Raw genomic sequence first — 24,490 nt, 5'->3', positions numbered from 1 at the left:
CCATCCAGGTTGCCAGGAGGGTCTTATAATACTGTAGGTGATCTAAAACCCACCACCTGGGCAATGCTCTCACCAGAACCCTGCAGGGTGGGCCAAAACTAGGGTGAAGGGGCGCATTTTGGATTCCCTGGAGCCTGGAAAAGCACCTGATCCGTTTTCCTCATCAAAGCAAATGGGTGGCAGGATTTGAAACGGATTAGATTCTTAGGGGACCTTTAAATATCCTTCTGGCAAAGACTGGAGAGGAATTAAATGCCCCCTCCCTAACTGGAATTTCTGGGGACAGAAAAGGATTCGAGGGGGAGCAGAGTCTGGTTTCTCTTTCAGGATTGGTAAAATATAGCTGTTTTAACTGGTGTGGGCGTGTTCTGCAGCCAGAGGGCCACATTTCCTTCTGAACAGTCATCCAGGGGCCACATTCCATTGATGGGTGGGGCCAGAGATCAAAGTGGGTGGAGCTATGGGTGCAAATACGACCTTTGTCCAGTAGCTACATTCATTCCAAGGGTCCTTTCCAGCCATGCAATAAAAAGATTGAGGGCAGTGATTTAAAAGGGGGTGTGGCCTGGGAGATTGCCAAGGCCTCAAGGGCTGGATTTGGGCCCTGCTACTGAGGTTCCCCAGCCCACAGTTAGGGTGCTGGGTTTGGACCAGGGAGACCCACACGTTGCTACGCAGCTCCTGGGTGACCTTGAGTTAAAGGTCTGGAGACATGTGCTATTAATGCAAGGATTGTTAGAAAATGTGTAGTTTGATGCACGTTTTGCCAATTCCAGAGGTTGTCTAGCTCTGCTTAATATTTGTTCCCCAGGCAAAGGTCTGCCATCTATGTAAATGTCTCCCAACCTAAATAAATCCACCTTTCTCTATTGTTCCTGCTTTGAAGTACATCTTGTCAACAGCTGAGAGAGTCCCAGAAGTGGCCCAGTTTATGCCTACGCCTCCTCCTCCTCTGTCCTTTCCACTGGCTGCGCAATGGCCTCCGAGACCCCCTCTGAATCATCTCTTCTTAAAGGTGGAGTGGAAAGAGGAGCCAGGCAGCTTCCTCAGGTAGGGAAAGAGCAACGGGAGCAGGGAAGAGGCACAGATGGGACCACCCAGCCTCCCTCTGTGTTGAGTGGAGATGATGGGGATCTAAGAGAAGCTCTGTTTTCTTCTTCTTCCAGGCCCTCTTGACCTTTGAGGAGGTGGCTGTGTTTTTCACGGAGGAGGAGTGGGCTCTGCTGGATCCCGGCCAAAGAGCTCTGCACAAGGAAGTCATGGAGGAGAATTATGAGATGGTGGCCTCTCTAGGTAAGGGCAGATTTTTATCCCTTTTGACTGATACACGTTGAAGGTGTGAATCTCCTGTCTGAGCCATTTATTCATGCTGTGTAGTGACAATGTAAGAACACCTGCTGCCTCTCCTTCCCTTCCAAATCCCATGTGAGTGAGAAACTCTCTATTGTTCAGGGCTGCGGGGGAGCTGCCACCCTCCTTTCCCCTCCCTCTGTCTTGTAGAATAGTAGGGAACTCCAATAATAATCACAATTATTTTATTCATTCATTCATTCATTCCCAGCCCACCTGGCTGGGTTTCCCCAGCTACTCTGGGCGGCTCCCAACAGAATATTAAAAATGGAATCAAACATAAAAAAACTTCCCTAAAGCATCCAGAACAGATGGCCCCACCTCTTTTGCTAAAGGAGTGTCTCCACCCCCATCGTTCTACCCGGACACTGAGGTCCAGCGCCAAGGGCCTTCTGGCAGTTCCCTCACTGCGAGAAGCCAAGTTACAGGGAACCAGGCAGAGGGCCTTCTCGGCGGTGGCACCGTCCTGTGGAATTCTCTCCCTTCAGATGTCAAAGAGAGCAACAAATACCAGACTTTTTGAAGACATCTGAAGGCAGCTCTGTTTAGGGAAGCTTTTAATGTTTGATGCATTACTGTATTTTAATATTTTGTTGGAAGCCGCCCAGAATGGCTGGGGAAGCCCAGCCAGATGGGCGGGGTATAAATAATAAATTGTTGTTGTTGTTGTTGTTGTTGTTGTTGTTGTTGTTGTATAAATAATAAATTGTTGTTGTTGTTGTTGTTGCTGTTGTTGTATAAATAATAAATTGTTGTTGTTGTTGTTGTATAAATAATAAATTGTTGTTGTTGTTGTTGTATAAATAATAAATTGTTGTTGTTGTTGTTGTTGTTGTTGTTATTTTTAAGCCACTGAAAAAGGGTAGGGAGCACAGCAACTGCCGCCGCCTCCTTTTCGGGTAGACATCTTCTGTGGAGAGACACCTTCCCTGCAGAGCTGGCTCAAGAGAGTCATGAAACACACACACACACACACACACACACACACACACACACACACACACACTGCCCACACTCTGTCTTCTTCGAAATTGCTTGAGAAAAAGGCACAGTTGCTGCTTGAGGAAATTCTGTAGATGTGAGGGACACTCCTCAATGGAGGGGGACCTGCTGGGAAAAGGGGAGAAGGAGAAATGGAGTGGCTTGTGTACCACGCCTAGCAATGACACAGTCATTGCTGTGTGTTTGTGGGTGTGTGTGAGTGTGTGAGAGAGAGACAGACAGAGACAGACACAGATGAAGCTGCACCAGCCCTGATTGGCATGTCTAGTCCCCCGCCCCCTTTTTCAACAATTTCCATGCCCCCTGTTTTGCATTTGAGTTTATTTTGAGCTTTCAGTTGGAATGAATGAGAGATAGCTACATTGGTATTACAACTGAGGCGGGTGCTGGAATAAATCACACACCCTTTCGGTCGTATGTCTAAAATGCCGATTGAGCAAAAAATGGGGGGGGGGGAAAGGCAGTTGTGACGGACGGCAGAGCTTTTGGAGGGAAAATAAAAGGAGCCATTTCTGAGGGAGAGAGTTTGATTTGAGAGAAGATGGAGAGGAACTGTTTGTGGATGGCAGTTAGGGAGGAGGATAGGATTTGTCTGAGGGAGAACTGGTTCTGGTTTGAGTCGTAGACCCACTCTGAGGAGACTGTCCATAGCCAGAGGAAAGACTCTCCCAGATTGGATAGGGAGACCCAGTTGAGGGTCTGGGGAAGGTCTACAGCAGGCACCCCCAAACCCCACCCTCCAGATGTTTTGGGACTACAACTCCCATCATCCCTAGCTAACAGAACCAGTGGTCAGGGATGATGGGAATTGTAGTCCCAAAACATCTGGAGGGCCGAGTTTGCAGATGCCTGGTCTACAGACAGGAGTGTCCTAGGAGGGCTGACTCTGAGGCAGGAGAAGCAGATCCTGGGGGAATTCAGGCTCCCCTGGGTCCCCTTCCAGTCAGGAGGGGGCAAATCTTCTAGGGAGAGAAGACCCCCCACCCCCCACAAGCCAGTCATAAGGGGGGAGGGGATCCCCTGTGTCTCTCATGCCATTTTGGAATTACCTCAGGAGTGGGGTTGCTTAGAGAGGGAAAGTGCCCCTCGCTCATGAACCAGGGCATTGCTCAGTGAAGGAAGCTGTGTTGTATTATTTAATTGAACAACCTCTCATAACAAAGTAACAGAAACTGAGCATTTTGCCACCTATTTTGGAAACCAGAACACCTGCCAGAAGTGTACCAACTTACAGTGGTGCCTCGCAAGACGGAATTAATCCGTTCCGCGAGTCTCTTCGTCTAGCGGTTTTTTCGTCTTGCGAAGCACAGCTATTAGCGGCTATTAACGGCTTAGCGGCGTTAAGAAAAAGGGAAAAAACTCGCAAGAACTCGCAAGACGTTTCGTCTTGCGAAGCAAGCCCATAGGGAAATTCGTCTTGCGGAACGACTCAAAAAACGGAAAACTCTTTCGTCTAGCGAGTTTTTCGTCTTGTGAGGCATTCGTCTTGCGGGGCACCACTGTATTTCTTTAGCAACTGAAGTTTAAGAAGAGCTGTGCCTATAGTACCGTGTTTAAGCTTGTGACATCTTTATGTCTAGTTTTAGTACAGTCATACCTCGGGATAAATACGCTTCAGGATAAGTATTTTCGGGTTGCGCTCCGCGGTGACCCGAAAGTAACAGAGCACGTTACTTCCTGGTATCGCCGCTCGTGCATGCGCAGACGGTTAAAATGATACCACGCACATGCACAGAAGCGGTGAAACACGACCCGCGCAGTTGTGCCTTACGTTCTGTTCGGAACGGATTCCGTTCGCATCCCGAGTTACCACTGTAATAAGTTCCACGTGAAAGAACACATTTCCTGACCCACTTGGTTCCACAACCTCTTTTTATTTAGTGAAACTTTTCCTTTCCGTTGGATCAACTCCTGCCTGAGACTCTAATCACTAATTTTTCCCTCACAAAAGTCCCCCACGCGATAACCCGTGGTAAATGGTAAAACCTGGTGTAATTGGCATACAGTGAGGTGTGCGTGCAATATTTAATTGGGGGCAGTTAGCGGGGTGAGTCCGCCGCACTATTAATTGGTGGTAAGTGGTTGGATCCGCTACAGCAGCAAGATAAAAACATTCTAAACATCTTCACAAAACTGTCTTAGAATAACTCCATCCCAGCAGTGACGTGTGAATTGACCTCGCTTGTTGACTCCAGGTAGACAAACTCATGGACAGGGAGCCCTGGGGCAAGAAAGCTGTGGGAAGGTGCACAGTGTGGAAGCTAAAAAAATGTGTTTTATATTTTTGTTTTTAATTTTATTTTGACAAAGTAATAATCATGCATAAGTAAGAATAAAAATCTCCACTCAATCCTTTATTTTAAGTATTTTCTTCTCTTTAGCATCTTTTTCAATTTCCCATTTTCAATTTACTAGCAAGTCTTCTATCATCACCACCAGAGATAGTGGGGAATTTGCTGCTATCAATTTTCCTTTATATTTCGCCCATATCTCAATGACATTTCTTAATAAGGGATTTTCAATATTTTGCCAACATTGCCTATTTGGTTTGATAAAAAATATATTCACTAACTTCTCCCTCATTTCCTCTGTACCACTCTCTAACCATTCTGACTCTCCTTGTTCTGTTATCCCATCTATGATATATATTAAATGATTTGCTATATATATTTGCTATATAACATAACTTTATGTTGGGGAGACCCAGTCCACCTGTTTTCTGGGGTTTATACCATCTTCTTTTATTAACTCTAGGTTTCTGACCCCATTACAAAATTTATTGATCATACTTGGCCAACTCTTTAACTCTGTCTCTGATATCTTAATTGGTAAGATTCTAAATAAAAAAATTATTCTGGACAAAATTTTCATTTTCATTATCGCTATTCTTCCAAACCATGAAAGCTTAATTTTCTTATATTCCTCCAGCTTTTCCTTCTTTAATCTGTTAAGTTTCTCTTCTTCTAAATTTTCTAAATTTCTTGTTATCTTTATTCCCAAGCACTTGTATTACATTTCTTATTCTTATTTTCTTTAATTCATTTTTCATCTTCATCATAGTTCAACATCACCATCTCTGATTTGGACCAAGTAATTTGCAACCCTGTTTTTTTATCCAAATTTTTTCAAATGTGCCTCTGTTTGTTGTTGTTGTTGTTTAGTCGTTTAGTCGTGTCCGACTCTTCGTGACCCCATGGACCAGAGCACACCAGGCACTCCTGTCTTCCACTACCTCCCGCAGTTTGGTCAGACTCATGTTTGTAGCTTCGAGAACACTGTCCAACCATCTCATCCTCTGCCGTCCCCTTCTCCTTGTGCCTTCCATCTTTCCCAACATCAGGGTCTTTTCCAGGGAGTCTTCTCTTCTCATGAGGTGGCCAAAGTATTGGAGCCTCAGCTTCACAATCTGTCCTTCCAGTGAGCACTCAGGGCTGGTTTCCTCCAGAATGGAGAGGTTTGATCTTCTTGCAGTCCATGGGACTCTCAAGGGTATCCTCCAGCACCATAATTCAAAAGCATCAATTCTTCGACAATCAGCCTTCTTGATGGTCCAGCTCTCACTTCCATACATCACTACTGGGTGCCTCTGTTACTTGCATATTTTCCAATGGGTTTTTGATTGTTTGCAAGGTTTCATCTGCAAATAAGCTCTTTTCCTGTATTGCTTATTCTTTTTATATTTCCACTGAGCCTAGGGCTTGCCGATCGGAAGATCGGTGGTTCGAATCCCCGCCATGGGGTGAGCTCCCGTTGCTCTGTCCCAGCTCCTGCCAACCTAGCAGTTTGAAAGCATGTCAAAGTGCAAGTAGATAAATAGGTACTGCTCCACCGGGAAGGTAAACAGCATTTTCGTACGCTGCTCTGGTTTTGCCAGAAGCAGCTTAGTCATGCTGGCCACATGACCCAGAAAAACTGTCTGCGGACAAACTTCGGCTCCCTTGGCCAGTAAAGCGAGTTGAGCGCCGCAACCCCAGAGTCATTTTCGATTGTACTTAAGTGTCAGGGGTCCTTTACCTTTTCTATAATTACATTGGCCAGAGTTTCAATGACCAATACAAATAAAATTGGAGAAAGGAGGCATCTTTGTTTGGTGCCCCAGGATAATGTTATTTGTTGTGTTATACCATAGTTCACTACGACATATGCCTTGTTCCTCAAATATAATTGCTTTATTAATCCCTTAAATCATTCTCCAAATCCTAAGCTTTCCATAATCATTTTTAACGCTTAAAATGCTACTATAAAAAGGTAAAGGGTCTAGGTCTAGTCGTGACCGACTCTGGGGTTGCGGCGCTCATCTCGCTTTATTGGCCAAGGGAGCCAGCGTACAGCTTCCGCGTCATGTGGGCAGCATGACTAAGCCACTTCTGGCGAACCAGAGCAGCGCACGGAAACGCCGTTTACCTTCCAGTCAGAGCCGTACCTATTTATCTACTTGCACTTTGACGTACTTTCGAACTGCTAGGTTGGCAGGAGCAGGAGCAGGGACCGAGGAACGGGAGCTCACCCCGTCGCAGGGATTCAAACCGCCGACCTTCTGGTCGGCAAGTCCTAAGCTCTGTGGTTTAACCCACAGCGCCACCCGCGTCCTAAATGCTACTATACCAGCTTTCAATTTATTTTTTCTTTTTATATCTATTTTATTCAACACTCTTTGTATTAGACATCTGTCTTCTTGCTAATAATAATAATAATAATAATTTATTATTTATACCCTGCCCATCTGGCTGGGCTTCCCCAGACACTCTGGGCGGCTTCCAAAAAAATATTAAAATACCGTAATACATCAATGCTTCCCTAAACAGGGCTGCCTTCAGATGTCTTCTAAAAGTCTGGTAGTTGTTCTCTTTGACATCTGGTAGGGGGGCGTTCCACAGGGAGGGCGCCACTACCGAAAAGGCCCTCTGCCTGGTTCCCTGTAACTTGGCTTCTCGCAGTGAGGGAACCGCCAGAAGGGGTGGGGTGGGGGGAGACACTCCTTCAGATATACTGGACCGAGGCCATTTAGGGCTTTAAAGGTCAGCACCAACACTTTGAACTATGCTCGGAAATGTACTGGGAGCCAATGTAGGTCTTTCAAGACAGGAGTTATATGGTCTCGGCAGCCGCTGCCAGCCACCAGTCTGGCTGCCGCGTTCTGGATTAGTTGTAGCTCCGGGTCACCTTCAAAGGTAGCCCCACATAAAGCCACACTGCTACAAAGCCACATTGGCTTTTATTTATATATTTATACATAAAATTATTTCTTAATTTTTGGCTCAAAACATGGGGGCATCTTAAAGACGCAAAATATTGTATTTCACTATCTTATTTACTGTTTGACTATTATTGAAGATCCTTGTATCTAAACTCCATCTTCTGGCTTCCTTGTAATCTTTCTTTATTTTTAATACCACATTAACCAATGTGTGGTCAGTTACCTTTATTATTCCAATTTCCATATTCAGTATTTTTGATATTAAGTTTTTTGGAACGAAGATATAATCTATCCTTCAGTAGGTCTTATGCACTGGTGAGAAGAACAAAAAATTCTTCTCTCCTCCCCTCATCACTCTCCAAACATCTTTCATATCTTTCCTTTTCATAATTTTAGCTAATCCTGTAATGTTCCTCTGAGGTAGGATTTGACATATCCAATCATTTATCTAATACCATATTGAAATATCCTGCCACAATCATATGGCCCTCCATTTCCTTAAATACTTTATCAAAAAATTCCACCTGATTTTCATTAGCAACATAAATATTAATTATAATGTATTTCCCCCCCCTGCTATTGTTCCTTGAATTATAATGCATCTTCCCTCAGGATCTTTCTTCATTTTTAATATACTAAACCAGCATGTCTTTGAAATTGTAGTTGCTACCCCTCTTGATTTTGAAGTACCGTGTGCTTTTTCATGATTATTTATACCTCTCAGTAAGAGTTCATTAACCCCCTCTTTCGTCTGGTGCATTTCCTGTAAAAATATTATATCTTCTTTATCTTTATTCAGTAATGTTTCTATCCTCCTCCTTTTCCTAATCAACCTCAGCCCTTTAATGTTTAAGGTTGAAATCCTTATTTCATTATCCATGTGGTACCTCGGTTTTCAAATGTCTCCGTTGACTAAAAATTTGTTTTTCTAATGCCGTAAACCCAGAAGTTAATGCTTTGGTTTCTGAACATGCCTCAAAAGTCAAACATGGCACGTGGCTTCTGCTGAGTGCAAGATTCTGGGGCCTAGCTGTCGGCTGCTGAGCTTTTGGTTTTTGAACGCTTCGGAACTCAAACGGTCTTCCAGAACGGATTACATTCGAAAACGGAGGTACCACTGTAGGACTGTTTATTATTTCACTACTCCAGGTTACATTCCTGCTTGAAAAGTTTCTTAAGGACTAACCTGTATTCTTTGCTTCATAATACTTGTTCTTCAGAGAAATCCATCTTTTAAAATATTTTCTCTGGGAGCTCTCAGTTTTTACTCTATAGCCAGCAGGGCCCGCCCCCCAAATGTGTATTTTAAATGCTGGTTTTAATGTACGTATTTGTTTTGTTTCGGGACTAAAATATTGCAAGTTGTGTTGAGTTCCCATACCCCCAAAAGTAACAAATACATTGAATAAATAGGCGGCAGCAGGACCTGGTGACTTAAGTTTTCCTGGTCCACAGTGCACATCATCAGATTGCAGCCCATAGAAGTTTAGGCTATAATATGTTTATTAGCCTTTAATGGGCCACGAGATATTTTGTTCTCTTTGCTTCAGATGATTATTTTTGAATATTTTTGCATATGACATAAATAGCAGGTCTCTTTTGCTTATTCCACACAGGAGAGACTCAGATACCTGAGTCCGAGCTCTTCTCCCCGCTCGAGACAGAAAAATACAGAGATGTTGTCCTGGACAAATGGAGAGGTAGGTGCTTCCACTTTGCTGTGACACTGTAGATTTGATTGCTTCGTTTCAGTGAGTATGAAAAGAGCCTTGCTGGATCAAAATGAGGGACCATCTTGTCCAGCATCATCTTCTCACAACGACCAACCAGGGAGAATCCCACCAGCAGGGCCTGAGTACCAAAGCTCTCTCCCCCATTCACGATTCTCAGCCACTTGGATTCAGATAAATAATATTTCCAAAGGTAGAGGTAGAAGATGACAACTACTGAAATGGTGGGTGGTTCTGACAGTGGAGACACAGTGCAAGATTAGAGAATGTGTACAGTTGGTTGGAATGTATCAGGAAGATGATATAGTTCGCGGAGAAAGGAGAAAATGGATTGCAGATATGTAGCATTTGCAGAAGAGGTGAAAGAGGGAGAAAGTGCGTCCCTACAGAACTCCTGTCACCACTGGCCATTGGACATGCCTGCTTGGGCTGATGGTACTTTGAGTTCAACCACATCTGGCTCCTACATCTGTTTGTAAGGTTCCGCTTTGTGCTCAGTTACTTGGGACCTGAAAGGTGAGTTCAACCACATCTGGCTCCTACATCTGCATGGAAGGTTCCTCTTTGTGCTCAGAGTTACTTGGGAGCTGAAGGTTGTATGGATACTAACAATTCCTGAAACTATTGTTACGAATTCTTCCCTTTCCTTTCCTGAAAATCTGTTCAGTGGTGTAAAGAGAAGGTGGTGGTCTTACTGTATGCTAAGTTCTTTTGTTCTCTTCCTTGAAATTCTAACAAGGTTTTATTTTCCCCTACTCTCAAGCAGACGATGGAGAAGGGAATCAGAATTCTGAAGGACCACCTGTGAACTGCTTCAGTGTGGGTGAGCATCTTATGACAAATCTACAAACTCACACAGGGAAGAAACCCTTTACATGTATGGAGTGTGGAAAGAGCTTCAGTCGGAATGGAATTCTTACTGTACATCAACGAATTCACACAGGGGAAAAACCATATAAATGTATGGAATGTGGAAAGAGCTTCAGTTGTAGTGGAAAACTTCCTATACACCAACGAATTCATACAGGGGAAAAACCATTTAAATGTATGGAGTGTGGAAAGAGTTTCAGTGACAGTGGAGCATGTACAAAGCATCAACGAACTCACACAGGGGAGAAACCATATAAATGTTTGGAGTGTGGAAAGAACTTCAGTGAAACTGGAGCACTTACAAGACATCAACGAATTCACACAGGCGAGAAACCATTTAAATGTATGGAGTGTGGAAAGTGTTTCATTTGTAGTGGAAGCCTTAGTGTACACCAACGATCACACACGGGGGAGAAACCATATAAATGTTTGAAGTGTGGGAAGAGCTTCAGTGAAAGCGGAAAACTTACAAGACATCAACAAATTCACACAGGAGAGAAACCATTTAAATGTATGGTTTGTGGAAAGTGTTTCAGTGATACTGGAGCACTTACAAAACATCAACAAATGCACACGGGGGAGAAACCATTTAAATGTATGGCATGTGGAAAGAGCTTCAGTGAAAGTTCCCAGCTGACTATCCATCTCCGAACTCACACGGGGGAGAAACCATATAAATGTATAGAGTGTGAAAAGAGCTTCAGTCAGTGTTCCCACCTTACTATACATCAACGAATTCATACAGGGGAGAAACCATTTAAATGTATGGAGTGTGGCAAGAGCTTCAGTGCAAGTGGAAAACTTACAAGACATCAACGAATTCACACAGCAGAGAAACCATTTAGATGCATGGTATGTGGAAAGAGCTTTAGTCAAAGTGGAAGCCTTACTGTACATCAACGAACTCATACAGGGGAAAAACCATTTAAATGTATGGAGTGTGGAAAGAGCTTCAGTGAAGGTTCAAAACTGACCGTGCACCTAAGAATTCACACTGGTGAGAAACCATATAAGTGCTTAGAGTGTGGAAAGTGCTTCAATGTGACTGAACACCTTTATATACATCTACGAACTCACACAGGCGAGAAACCATTTAAATGTATGGAGTGTGGAAAGAGCTTCAGGGATAGGGGAAAACTTACTGTACATCAACGAATTCACACAGGGGAGAAACCATTCAGGTGTATGGTGTGTGGCAAGAGCTTCAATCGGAATGGAATTCTTACTGTACATCAACGAACTCATGCAGGGGAGAAACCATATAAATGTATGGAGTGTGGAAAAAGCTTCACTGAAGGTCCACAACTTACCATACATCTCCGAACTCACACAGGGGAGAAACCATTTAAATGTATGGAGTGTGGAAAGAGCTTCAGTCGGAAAGGAATTCTTACTGTACATCAACGAACTCATACAGGGGAGAAACCGTATAAATGTATGGAGTGTGGAAAGAGCTTCAGTTGTCGTGGAAAACTTACAAGACATCAACGAATTCATACAGGGGTCAAACCATATAACTGTATCAAGTGTGAAAAGAGCTTCAGTGAAGCTTCAAAATTGACCATACATCTGCGAACTCACACAGGGGAGAAACCCTTTAAATGTATAGTGTGTGGGCAGAGCTTTAGTCACAATGGAATACTTACTGTACACCTACGAACTCACACCGGGGAGAAACCATATAAGTGTTTGGTTTGTGGAAAGTGCTTCAGTGAGAGTGGAAGCCTTACTGTACATCAACGAACTCATACAGGGGACAAACCATATAAATGTTTGGAGTGTGGAAAGAGCTTCATTTGTAGTGGAAAACTCAGTGTACACCAACAAAGTCACACCGGGGAGAAACCATTTAAATGTGTGGATTGTGGGAAGTGCTTCAGTGAAAGTGGAGCTCTTACAAGACATCAGCGAACTCACACAGGGGAGAAGCCATTTAAATGTTTGGAGTGTGGAAAGCGCTTCAGTGAGAATGGAACTCTTAGAAAACATCAACAGTCTCACAGAGAAGCAGTTGTTTAAATGGAAGTTCTTAATAAACACCTACTGACTCTCACAGGGGAGATCCCATTTAGATTTATGGAGTGTGCCAAGTTTTCCCCACAGTTCACTTTGTTCCTCATGTCAGCAAATTGATACAGTGGTACCTCGGGTTACAGACGCTTCAGGTTACAGACGCTTCAGGTTACAGACTCCACTAACCCAGAAATAGTACCTCGGGTTAAGAACTTTGCTTCAGGATGAGAACAGAAATCGTGGGGCGGCAGCAGGAGGCACCATTAGCTAAAGTGGTACCTCGGGTTATGAACAGTTTCAGGTTAAGAACGGACCTCCAGAACGAATTACATTCTTAACCTGAGGTACCACTGTATAGGGAAAAATCATTTGTAAATGCATGGAGTGTATTTGATGTTCTGGTGTTTGTATGGAAAGTTGTACATATATGTATTAAGGCAATGAAGGTAATGTCTCATAATAGTAAGTATCATGAAAGATACCATGTACTGTTAGAGATGTGCAGAATGTGACCCTGGAGTGCTTATTGTGAGTGAACATGTGCTGAGACAATGTTGATATTTGTTCTTTGGCAGAGAGAATTGGGATTGGAGAGTTGTGAAAAGTGGAGCATGACAGTGGTGTTTAACAAGCAGGATTGGTTATAGAATCCTAGAACTGTAGAGTTTAAAGGGACTCTAAGGGTCTTCTAGTCCAATTCCCTGTCATAAGAACAGCAACATAAAACCCATTTTTATAATTGCAATAAAGGAACAATGAAAACACAGAATGACTGAAACCATTGTCTTATGTCCTATGTTGTTTATATTTTATAATACTGTTTTACAATACCTTCTTATTCATGGCTATGTTAACAATTAAGTGGATGAAATCCCTGGTGGCAGACAGGATAAAGAGGTTCTATGGGGAACAACCAGTATGGGGAGGGAAGGTGGCACAGGGAAATGCAGGCATTGCCAGTGGTATCAGGAATGTCATTTCCAGTGGGGAGAGGACTCCCTGTGGACCAGACACAGGTTAGAGCTCAACATTGAGCCTATTGTTGTTCAGTCATTTAGTCGTGTCCGACTCTTCGTGACCCCATGGACCAGCGCACGCCAGGCACTCCTGTCTTCACTGCCTCCCGTTGAGCCTCCCAAGTGGCTATAGCAACGGGGAAGTGGACCTTCATAACTGCCTTTATTGCATCTGCAGAAAACAGCAGCAGGAGACTCTTTCAGGTGGTTTGCAATTTAACAGAACCACCTGCGCCATCGGGGCCATAAGGACCTCAAGATCTCCTGCAATGATTTTGCAATTTTTTTGGCAGATAAAAGTCACTCAGACTCAGAAAGAGGTAGACTCCACCATGGGAACAGGGCCTGGGCGGGAGGATGCTAGTGTCCTATCTAGTCAAGTTGCGTGGGTTCAATTCCAATTTGTTACCTCCAAGGATGTGGACAGGCTGCTTGGACGAGTGAAACCGACCACCTGTCTCCTTGATCTTTGCCCATCCTGGCTCATAAAAGTGAGCTGGGAATGGCTGGGCGATGGGCTCTGCGAGGTGGTGAATGCTACCCCCTGCAAGAGTCTTTCCAGACCCACTGAAAGAGGTGGTTATTAAACTGCTTCTTAAAAAAAAACATCTTTGGACCCGGCCAGTATGGCCAACTATCGCCCAGTCTCAAATCTTCTATTCTTGGGCAAAGTGATTGAGTGGGTGGTTGCTGAACAACTCCAGGCATGCCTGGAGGATGTGAACCATTTGAATCCCTTCCAATTCAGGCCTCATCATGGGACTGAAACTGCCTTGGCTGCACTGGTCGATGATCTCTGGTGGGCTAGGGACAAAGGTGAAAGCAGTTTCCTCATTCTGGATCTCTCAGCGGCCTTTGATGCCATCGACCGTTACATCCTTCTGGACTGTCTAGAGGAGCTGGGGCACTTTCCTTCTGGGCTGTGTCCAGAAAGAGTCTGACCCTTCTTCATTTAGTTCAATTTCTGAGTCTTGTAACTCTTCCTTGCGATCTGGGGGGGCCACGTTCCTGACACCGGATGATACCCAGCTCTTCCTCTCCTTTAAATCAGAACCAGTGAAGGTGGTGAAGGTCCTGTGTGTCTGGAGGCGGTTGCAGGATGGATGGTGGCTAACATATTGAGGTTGAATCCTGGCAAGACGGAAGTACTGTTTTTGTGGGACGGTGGGTGGGCAGGTGTGGAGGACTTCCTGTGTCAGGAACCTGGCTCCCCAGGACCCAGTAGACAACATCGGAGAGTGAGCGTGCAGATGAGGCAGAAGGCTCGACTTTCCTAGCTGACACCCCACAGCTTCAATCCCCCTTCCCTTCTGGAGCTGGCACTCCAATATCAGTGGGAAGGGAAGGGCTGGAAGACAGCCCAGACGAGGGCAGTCTGCCAAGGGGTCAGATATCTCAGGAAGCATTATCTAGTGACAGTGAAGCAGAGCCAATTAACTATATCAGCCCGAGGAAGAATGGAAACACATTGCAAGAGGTGAGGTTACAGGCAGAGGACCTTCTCGGTGGTGGCACCCGACCTCCAGAACGCCTTCTCATCAGATGTCAAGGAAATAAACAACTAGCTGACTTTTAGAAGACATCTGAAGGCAGCCCTGCTTAGGAAAGTTTTTGGTGTTTGATGTTTTATTGTGTTTTTAATATTCTGTTGGGAGCTGCTCAGAGTGGCTTGGGAAACCCAGCCAGATGGGAGGGGTATAAATAACTGCCATAATATCACAGAATGATGACTCCAATCACTCTAATGTTATTTTAGAGGTTTCCTTCCATTGTTGGGCAATAACTGTAGTCTAGCTGCTGCGAACAGAAAGGAAATTAATATTTTAGATTAAAGCGTACAATATGGGGTCTAATATGGTTATAATAAGGCAAATGCTAAATTCGGACGGATAGATTGTTTATTGGAGGTCTGATAAAAAACTTTCCTCCAGAAGGCGTGGACCACGGTACACACCCACCAAATGTGAAGATGGGAATCCAAGACCTTCTGCATGCAAAGCAACTGATCTACCACTGAGCTGCACCCCCCTCCATAACAAAGCCTAAATTTATCCATCAGCTCCCTCTTTTTACAAAAGGTACACATTGTAATGACACTGGACCAGCCCTTAGTGTTGTCTTAAGTTACTGGTCTAAACCCCTTCCCAGGAGGAGGCTTTTTAGAAATGGGGCGGGGGTCGTCTTTTGCTGCCTCTGCAGGGAATTGAACCCATGAATTTCTCACTAAATAAATGGGAATATAGAGTGAAGCTTCAAATCTGACAGTACATCAACGAACTCACAAAGGGGAGAAACCATTTAAATGTCTGGAGTGTGGGAAGTGCTTTAGTAAGAGTGTAAGTCTTAGAAAACATCAACTATCTCACAGAGAAGTAACTGTTTAAATGGAAAAAGTGTGGAAATGTTTGAATTAAAATGGAGTTCTTAATATACATCTTCGGAGTCTGCCAGGGGAGAACCCATTTAGGCATATGGAGTGTGCTATGTTTTCAACAGAGATTTCACTTTGTCTCTCGTATCAATAAACTGATATAGGGGGAAATCAATTGTAAATGCATGGAGTGTATTTGATGTTCTGGTGTTTGTATGTACATATATGTATTAAAGCAATGAAGGTAATGTCTCATAATAGTAAGTATAATGAAAGATACCATGTACTGTTAGGGATGTGCAGAATGTGACCCATGAGTGAAGAAGAAGAAGAAGAAGAAGAAGAGTTTGGATTTTATATCCCGCTTTATCACTACCTGAAGGAGTCTCAAAGCGGCTAACATTCTCCTTTTCCTTCCTCGCCCACAACAAACACTCTGTGAGGTGAGTGGGGCTGAGAGACTTCAAAGAAGTGTGACTGGCCCAAGGTCACCCAGCAGCTGCATGTGGAGGAGCGGAGACGCGATCCCGGTTCCCCAGATTAGCAGACTACCGCTCTTAACCACTACACCACACTGAATATGTGCTGAGACTCCATTGATATTTGGTCTTTGGCAGAGAGAGTTGGGAATGGAGAGTTGCGAGAAGTAGAACACAACAGTGATGTTTAGGAAGCAGAATTGGCTCTGGAATCCTAGAACTGTAGAGTTGAAAGGGTCATGGTAGTCCAATTCTCTGTTATAAGAACTGCATAAAGCCCATTTTTCTAATTGCAATAAAGGAACAATGAAAACATAGAAAGACTGAAAAGAAATCTTTAAAGTGTCCTAAAGGTAAAGGTAACAGGACCCCTGACTGTTAGGTCCAGTCGTGGACGACTCTGGGGTTGCGGCGCTCATCTCGCTTTATTGGCTGAGGGAGCCAGCATACAGCTTCCTGTGGTCAGCATGACTAAGCCACTTCTAGCGAACCAGAGCAGCGCACGGAAACGCCGTTTACCTTCCCGCTGGAGTGGTACCTATTTATCTACTTGCACTTTGACATGCTTTTGAGCTGCTAGGTTGGCAGGAGCAGGGACCGAGCAACGGGAGCTCACCCCGTCACGGGGATTCGAACCGCCAACCTTCTGATCGGCAAGCCCTAGGCTCTGTGGTTTAACCCACAGTGCCACCCGCGTCCCATTAAAGCGTCCTACGTTGTTTATATTTCATTAATTCATTGTTTTACAATACATTCTCAACTGAAATCAATGGAAAGTGTAACAAGCCACGTTAGACTGGCTACAATATCATCAGTTACATGAAATGTTTAAAACGGACAGGAAAACTTTTTGGGGGAACAAAGCTCACTATTTGAATAAAAGCTGCTACAAGATAAAGAAAAACTTTAGACCTTGTGATAATGGTTGAAGACCCTATAAACACTACAGAAAGTATTAGAAAAAATATAGGAATTTGGACAGGTATCACGTTTTAAATTGAATAAAAATAAGACTAAGCTCTTAGTGAAGAATGTTTCAGGAAAGACAAAAAGGAGATACAGCATAAGACACAAATATATATATCTGTTAAATATCTGGGAATATGGTTTACATTTAAGAATATTAATATATTTAAAGATAACTGAAAAAATATGGACAGAAATAAAAAGGAATTTAGAAATTTGCGGAAGGATGAATTTATCATTATTGGGCAGAATTTCAGTAATTAAGATGAATGTATTGCCTCATATGTTTTTATTTCAATCAGTTCTGGTGATAAGCAATATGAGCTGCTTCAAACAATGGCAAAAATATATCTCAAGATTTATCTGGAGAGGGAAGAAACCAAGAATAAAACATAAATTACTAATAGATGTCAAAGATAGAGGAGGTTTCTCTTTACCAGATTTAAGATTACCATATTTTTCGCTCTATTGGACGCACCGGACCATAGGGGGGGAGAATAGGAAAAATATTTTTTTTTATTGTTCTCCCCCTCAAAAACAAGGTGCGTTCAAGAGCAGGCCTTGCCGCTGCCCCCCAGCTTGTGGAGCTGACGGTGGGGGGAAGCGCTGCTTTCCCCCACCACCAGCCTCAAAGATCCCTGAAGCATTTGGAGGCAGCTGCACTCCAAAGGCTTGAGGCTTCGGGGACATCCTTCGTAGAGGGGTGCCTTCACCCCACCGCCCTGCGAATGTTGGTTTCTGCTCTCTTCACTGTGCAGCGAAAGGCTTGTCACAAGACAATGTTTACATTCCACAGTCTGTACTGTTGGTTTTCCCACGGGATAAGGGGAGACTGGATGTGACGTACACTGATTTCCTGTTTTTCACTGTTCTTTGCAGTTCAGTGTGATTCTCTCCGTGCTTCAGAGGAGAGAGGATGCATTCTTTGCTCCGGCAGAGACAAGATGGTTTTCTGTAATCTACCAGCTTTGAAATGTAAATAAAGCAATATAGAGTATGGGCACGTATTCCTCATCACTCCGCTGTGCACTTGGATACTGCTAATCAACATTTTGGTTATGGCCCAGAAGACGCAGTCATCTGAATGCCGGCAAGAGGATCGGAATGCAAAGGGACGGATCGGACAGTATCTGCGCGTCAAGATGATTGATGAGGTATGTGCTACTGCTCCGGGCAGCCTGCCAGCATCTAATTAATGGCTTTATGGCTGGACTTTGAACTTTTATGTCCGTTTGCCGGGAACAGGCAGCGGCTATGGCTATGCTGGGGAAATCGAAAGTAACCTTTAAAAGGGCTGAAGCAGCTGCTGATAACAGTGACGCAGCATGATTTAGGGCAGCAGAGAGAAAGCTGTTTTGAACTTGCCTTTGGAATGAGGCTTGAAGCAGCAGAGACGCAGCTTGTATAAAGCAGCTTGTTTAAAGCAGCAGAGATGACGCAGAAGGCTAATGCCAGAGTCATGATGGCCCTTCAGGATGCTTGTGGGATTCCCAAGCTCAATAAGAAAAATTATACGGACTGGGTTATCTATGCAGAGGCTATTCTGCGGAAAGAGGGTCTGTTTGAAGTTATTACAGATACCCCCCCAGCTCCAGTTACAGATGCATGGAAGGCTAAAGATTCCAAAGCAAGGGGAACTCTTACATTGATAGTATCCCCAGAAGAGCTCTGTCTATTGCGTGATAAGACCTCAGCCAGAGAAATTTGGGACGCTTTGAGAGAGGCACACTTGAGGACAGAAGCTGGATCTACTATGTTTTATTTTAACAAGCTGCACAATATGGCTCTTGCTGAAGGTGGAGATGTGCGTACACATCTGATGGAGATGCAGAATCTGAGACATGAGCTGCAACAGAGAGGACTCAACTTTCCAGAGGCTGTGTATTCCTTCATGATACTACAATCTTTGGGTTCAGGTTGGGAGTCTGTTGCGACTCAGATTGCTGTACAGCCTACCGCTCAGCTGACAGTGGATTATGTTACTGCCGTGATTCAAAATGAAGCTGATCGCCGGGGTGCTAGCTGCATGGGAAAGGGGGAGTCTTCACAGACGTCATCCCATAGTGCAGTGGAACCACCAGATGGCGCCAAAGCTTTGAAGGCAGTGAAATGCTACTCGTGTGGACGTCTAGGCCATATGAAGAGGGAATGCAAATATCCCAGGGCCAAGACAGAGCAGCGCAGCGGAAGCTCATCGCGTGGAAAAGGCCAAGGCAAAGGCAGAGGTCCGGTGTCTAGGACAACGCAGCACAAGGCAATGGTCTCACGCTTCACTCCAAAAGTTGCAGAGGTCCAGAAGACGTCTAGATCTTTCTTCGTTGTTGATTCGGCTGCAACCCATCACATGTGCAACGATAAGCGACTGTTCGTGTCTTTTACACCGCAGGAAGGTGCGATTCACCAGGCAGATGACCACACAATTCCCAGTAAAGGCTACGGAACTGTTGTTCTTCACAGTTTGAACTTATCGATACAGAATGTACTTTATGTTCCAGATGCCAAACATAATCTGCTCAGCGTTGGACAGATGAATGAGCGGAACATTGACGTTTCCTTTAAGAACAAAAGGTGCATCATCACAAAGAAAAATGATTATGTATTGTATGCTGAATATGTTGATCGTTTGTATGTTTTGTATTATGATGATGTTGTGCAGGATGACACTTGTTGCATTGCAGGTTCTAACAAATGTTTGCATGCAGAATGTATTCATGATTTTCATCGAAAATTTGGACATTTGCATTTTGAGGCAGTATCTAAAATGCCTGCCTTGGTTGAAGGTATGACTATTAAACCCTGCAGGTACCACATGAAGTGCAAGGCATGCGCAGCAAACAAGGTGAAAATGGCTGCGAAAGGTAAGGTGTCTAGTAGGCAAGCTACAGAACCATACCAAATTGTTCATGCTGATTTGGTTGGACCACTAGCGCCCTCTTTGGGTGGAAATAGGTACTTCATGGTTCTCATTGATGCATTTTCCAGATATATTTATGTGTACAATCTCAAGCAGAAATCAGAGGCTTTTCCTAGGTTCAAGGAATTCTGTGCTTGGTTGGAAAATGTGCATGGTAAGAAGGTAAAAATTCTTTTCACAGATCGCGGGGGAGAATTCACTTCTCAGCAGTTTGAAGCTTTTCTGACTGAGAAAGGAATTCAACACGATTTGTCTAGTCCTCGCTCGCCATGGCAGAATGGACTTGCAGAACGAGCAAATCAGACATTGCTTCAAGGGTTAAAAACTTTGCTACATGATGCAAATCTTCCAGAGAGTTATTGGGCCGAAGCTCTCTCATGTTTCACTTACAGTTATAATCGCAGGTTGTCTTCAGCGATTGGTTGTACCCCCTATGAGAAGATGTTTGGCAAAAAGCCATACATCAAACACATGAGAATTTTTGGTTCTGACATGTGGGTTCATTCACCACAAAGCTCCAAGTTAGACAAGCGTGGTTTGCATGGTATCTTTCTAGGTTATGAGAAAGGTTCTTACAGAATAAGGATGACCGACTCTAAGACCATTAAGCTCACAAGAAGTGTTGAGTACAATGCCAAGTGGGGGGAGAATGTGGGAATTTTCCAATGTTATCCTGATGACAGTGATGAGACTGAGGATAGTCAAAAGCAACCACAGCAACCCACACCCACTGATGAAAGTTCTGATTCTGAGTCTGAAACTGAATCAGGTGATTCAGAGGATTTCAAGAGTGCGAAAGCCTCTATGCGACCCTCTGAAAGCTCTGATCAAGAATTGGAAGAACCATTGTTCACAATAGGTCGCTTTTCTCCTAAGAAGGAAGAGGAAAGTGTTGAAGACCTAAGGCTAATTCGCAGGTCACAAAGAGCCACAAAAGGTAGACCTCCAAAGAGATTTGCTGATGAGTTTGCTAAGATAGCAGTAACAGCTGTTAAAAGCTCCAAGAAGGTATTTGAACCTTTAAGTTTCCAAGAAATCCAGGATTTGGATTCAAAGGAAGCTGAGCCATGGTTAAATGCCATGAAGGCTGAGCTTGATTCCTTGGAAAGGAACAAAACATGGGAACTTGTTCCAGTAGTTCCAGGAATGAAATTGCTTGGAAGCAAATGGGTCTTCAAAGCGAAGACTGATCAAAATGGCAAGATAGTCAGACACAAAGCCAGATTGGTAGCCAGAGGTTTTGCACAGGTACCAGGTGAAGACTATCACGAGACCTACTCACCCACAGTGAGGTATGAGAGCATTAGGCTTATGCTCAAGCTAGCTGCAGAGGAGAGTCTACACATTAGTCACCATGATGTGAATACAGCTTTTCTGTACGGATCTCTAAATGAATCACTTTATATGCTTCCACCTGATGGCGTACAGGTAAAACAGGGATTTGTTTGTGCTCTGAAAAAGTCCCTTTATGGTCTCAAACAAAGTGCACGGTGTTGGCACACAAAACTCACTGAAGTATTGTTTTCTCTAGGTTTTAAGCAAGGGAAAGCTGATCCATGTGTATTTGTCAAAGAGGAGGGGCAAAAGAAACTGTATTGTTTGTTTTATGTTGATGATTTATTATTCTTTTGGAAAGATGTCACAATGTACAATAACGCCCTAGCTCAACTGAAAGAACACTTTGACATGAAAGATCTTGGTGAGGTAAACAACTACCTATCTCTGGAAATAGAGAGAGATCAAGATGGTAACATTCTAGTACACCAGTCACGGAAAATTGCTGATGTGTTAAGCAAACTAAACCTGATGGATGCTAACCCTGTAGACACACCGATGATAACAGGTTATCAGGTAGATGACACTGAAGAAGCATTTTCTGACACTACACTGTACAGAAGTGTGCTAGGCAAGCTAAACTTCATTGCCAGATGTTCAAGACCAGACATTGCTGTTAGCTGTAATTTGCTAAGCAGACAAGTCAACAATCCTACTGTTAAGGATTGGAAAGCTCTGAAACGCGTAGCGCGCTATTTGAAAGGCACTATGCATTACAGACTGAGATTTAACAATCAGAAGTCTGGTGGTCTTGAGATATTTGCAGATGCAAGTTTTGGAAGTGACACTACAGACAGGAAAAGTACGTCTGGAGTTTGCTACATGTACAATCAGGGTCTATTTGATTGGTCATGCAAGAAGCAAACAACAGTTAGCTTAAGTACTTGTGAAGCTGAACTGAATGCACTGTCTTATTCACTCAAAGATTGTGAATGGTTGTTACAATTGTGCAAAGACATGAAAATTCCTGTCAAATGTCCAATCCAGGTTTACCAGGACAACAAAGCATGTTTGGCTTTGCTGAATTCTGAAGGTTGTAAGCAAAGCACGAAGCACTTGCAATTGAAGTTGCAACATGCTAGGGAACGTATTCAGAAGGGACTCGTAACGGTGTCCTATATGCCAGGTAATGAAATTCCTGCTGATGTATTGTCCAAGATTGTATCAAGGGATCAACACTGTACCTATGTGCAGAAGTTGGGTTTGTACTGATATTGTACGAACACGCTGCCCAGTGGTGTTCACAGAAAGGGGGAGGATGTTGGTTTCTGCTCTCTTCACTGTGCAGCGAAAGGCTTGTCACAAGACAATGTTTACATTCCACAGTCTGTACTGTTGGTTTTCCCACGGGATAAGGGGAGACTGGATGTGACGTACACTGGTTTCCTGTTTTTCACTGTTCTTTGCAGTTCAGTGTGATTCTCTCCGTGCTTCAGAGGAGAGAGGATGCATTCTTTGCTCCGGCAGAGACAAGATGGTTTTCTGTAATCTACCAGCTTTGAAATGTAAATAAAGCAATATAGAGTATGGGCACGTATTCCTCATCACTCCGCTGTGCACTTGGATACTGCTAATCAACAGCGAAGGCATTGTGCAGCCATCCCGAAGCTGGAACAGCAAGATGGAGGGCTGCGCAGCGCCCCGTCTCGCTGTTTTGGCTTCGGGGGCAGCAGGCAGCTGTCCGTAAGCCTTGGGAGCCCGGCGGAACTCCCGCCGGGCTCCGCTGGCTTGCGGAGAGCTGCCCGTGTTACAGGAAAAATCCGAGGGCTCCCTTGGACAAAACAAAGACACCAACCAGGATAACTTGGAGCAAAACAGCAGCCTGTAGGCTTGGCCTTTATTGATCTGTTGCAACAGGGTATTCCCCTCACGTGCAGGAGAGAGGAAAGACCCAGAAGAATAGTGTGCAAGGTCTTATAAAAACTTTTGAAATTCCCCTCCTCTAGGTCTAGCCCACCCCCAGAAACATCATGCATACATTACAGAAAGGAGGGGTTGAGGGAGGAGTTGTGGTGGTAACATCATGCATACATTACAGAAAGGAGGGGTTGAGGGAGGAGTTGGTGGTAACTTGAGTGTCTTGTCACCTGGCTGGTTCCTCCTTTCCCCCCTCCCCATGAGTCACTTCCAGGAACTTCCAGGAGACAAAGGGGAGTTTGCAGTTTCCTGCCCCCTGAGGGAAGATCTGATCAGTGTCCTTTGTTTCAGTCCATGCTGAATCCACTCCCATATGCAAGTTCTTTGTGATCTTGATTGTCTTCTGTCTGGGACCATCAGGGTTGGCATAGCAACTGGGCAGGGCACCTGTGTATGTGCTGGGATGCTGAAGGGATTATGGCTGCCCTGTATCAAACCTGCCCCATTTTGTAGTCCTTCCTTCATGGAGTAAAATAAAAGTGGAACAGTGCAAATCCAATGTATGGTTGATTTTCTATGAATTTATAACAGAAGCATAGCGTATGTAGTGTGTGAGTGTGAGTGTGTGTGAAGTTTGTACAAACAGAATGATTGGGGTGGGGGGGTTCCTGCTACACCCGAAGCCCGGGGTGCACAGCGCCGCGCTCCCCGGGCTCCAGGCTGCAGGCAGCTATTCGCAAGCCTCAGTGGCGTAGCGTGGTGGGTGCAGTGGGGGCCGGCCGCACCAGGTACAACATCTGGGGATTAGGGTTAGGGGGCGCAAATCCACGGGTTAGGGGGCGCAAATTACTTGCCTTGCGCTGGGTGCTGACAAGCCACGCTACGGCACTGGCAAGCCTGCGGAGCCCAGCGAGAGGCTTGCGGATAGCTTCCTGAAGCCTGTTTTGGGAAGTTTTTAATGTATGATGTTGTATTGTTTTTAATATTGGGTTGGAATCACTCCTGCAAATGTAATTTCATCAACCAATTTTCCTATCACTATTCAAAGGGCCTCCGCTGCAGATTTCCAAATGTAACAATTCACTGATAAATGTATCTATCTACTGGCTCATTGGGAAAACTCTAGTTACAGATAGGTAGCCGTGTTGGTCTGCCATAGTCAAAACAAAATAAAAAAATTCCTTCCAGTAGCACCTTAAAGACCAACTAAGTTAGTTCTTGGTATGAGCTTTCGTGTGCACACTGTGTATCTGAAGAAGTGTGCATGCACACGAAAGCTCATACCAAGAACTAACTTAGTTGGTCTTTAAGGTGCTACTGGAAGGAATTTTTTTATTTTGTTTTGGGAAAACTCTAGAAAGTCATATAACAAAGCCTAACTTTCTCCATC

The 24,490-nt window shown here is 44.2% G+C and overlaps 2 protein-coding genes across 10 annotated transcripts in view; both read left to right on the top strand.

Moving 5' to 3' along the window:
- LOC307206705 (uncharacterized protein) overlaps positions 1–24,490 on the top strand; it is an 83,316-nt gene that overhangs the window by 33,959 nt on the left and 24,867 nt on the right. The gene's annotated exons all lie outside the window — the stretch shown is intronic.
- Positions 961–12,931, top strand: LOC307206956 (uncharacterized protein). 3 transcript variants are annotated; one of them, XM_079960483.1, is made up of 4 exons: positions 961–1,050; positions 1,167–1,293; positions 9,166–9,249; positions 10,046–12,931. In XM_079960483.1, the coding sequence occupies exons 1-4, from the start codon at positions 976–978 to the stop codon at positions 12,166–12,168; spliced, it is 2,409 nt and encodes an 802-aa protein (XP_079816609.1). In that variant the 5' UTR covers positions 961–975; the 3' UTR covers positions 12,169–12,931. The 3 variants fall into 3 exon arrangements, with proteins under 3 accessions (XP_079816609.1, XP_079816608.1, XP_079816607.1); XM_079960482.1 differs by having other exon boundaries at positions 10,043–12,931; XM_079960481.1 differs by having other exon boundaries at positions 9,142–9,249.

The sequence above is a fragment of the Podarcis cretensis genome, assembly GCF_951804945.1.
Source record: "Podarcis cretensis genome assembly, chromosome: 2".
Lineage (NCBI taxonomy): Eukaryota > Metazoa > Chordata > Lepidosauria > Squamata > Lacertidae > Podarcis > Podarcis cretensis.
This window is presented reverse-complemented; position numbering and strand designations above follow the sequence as displayed.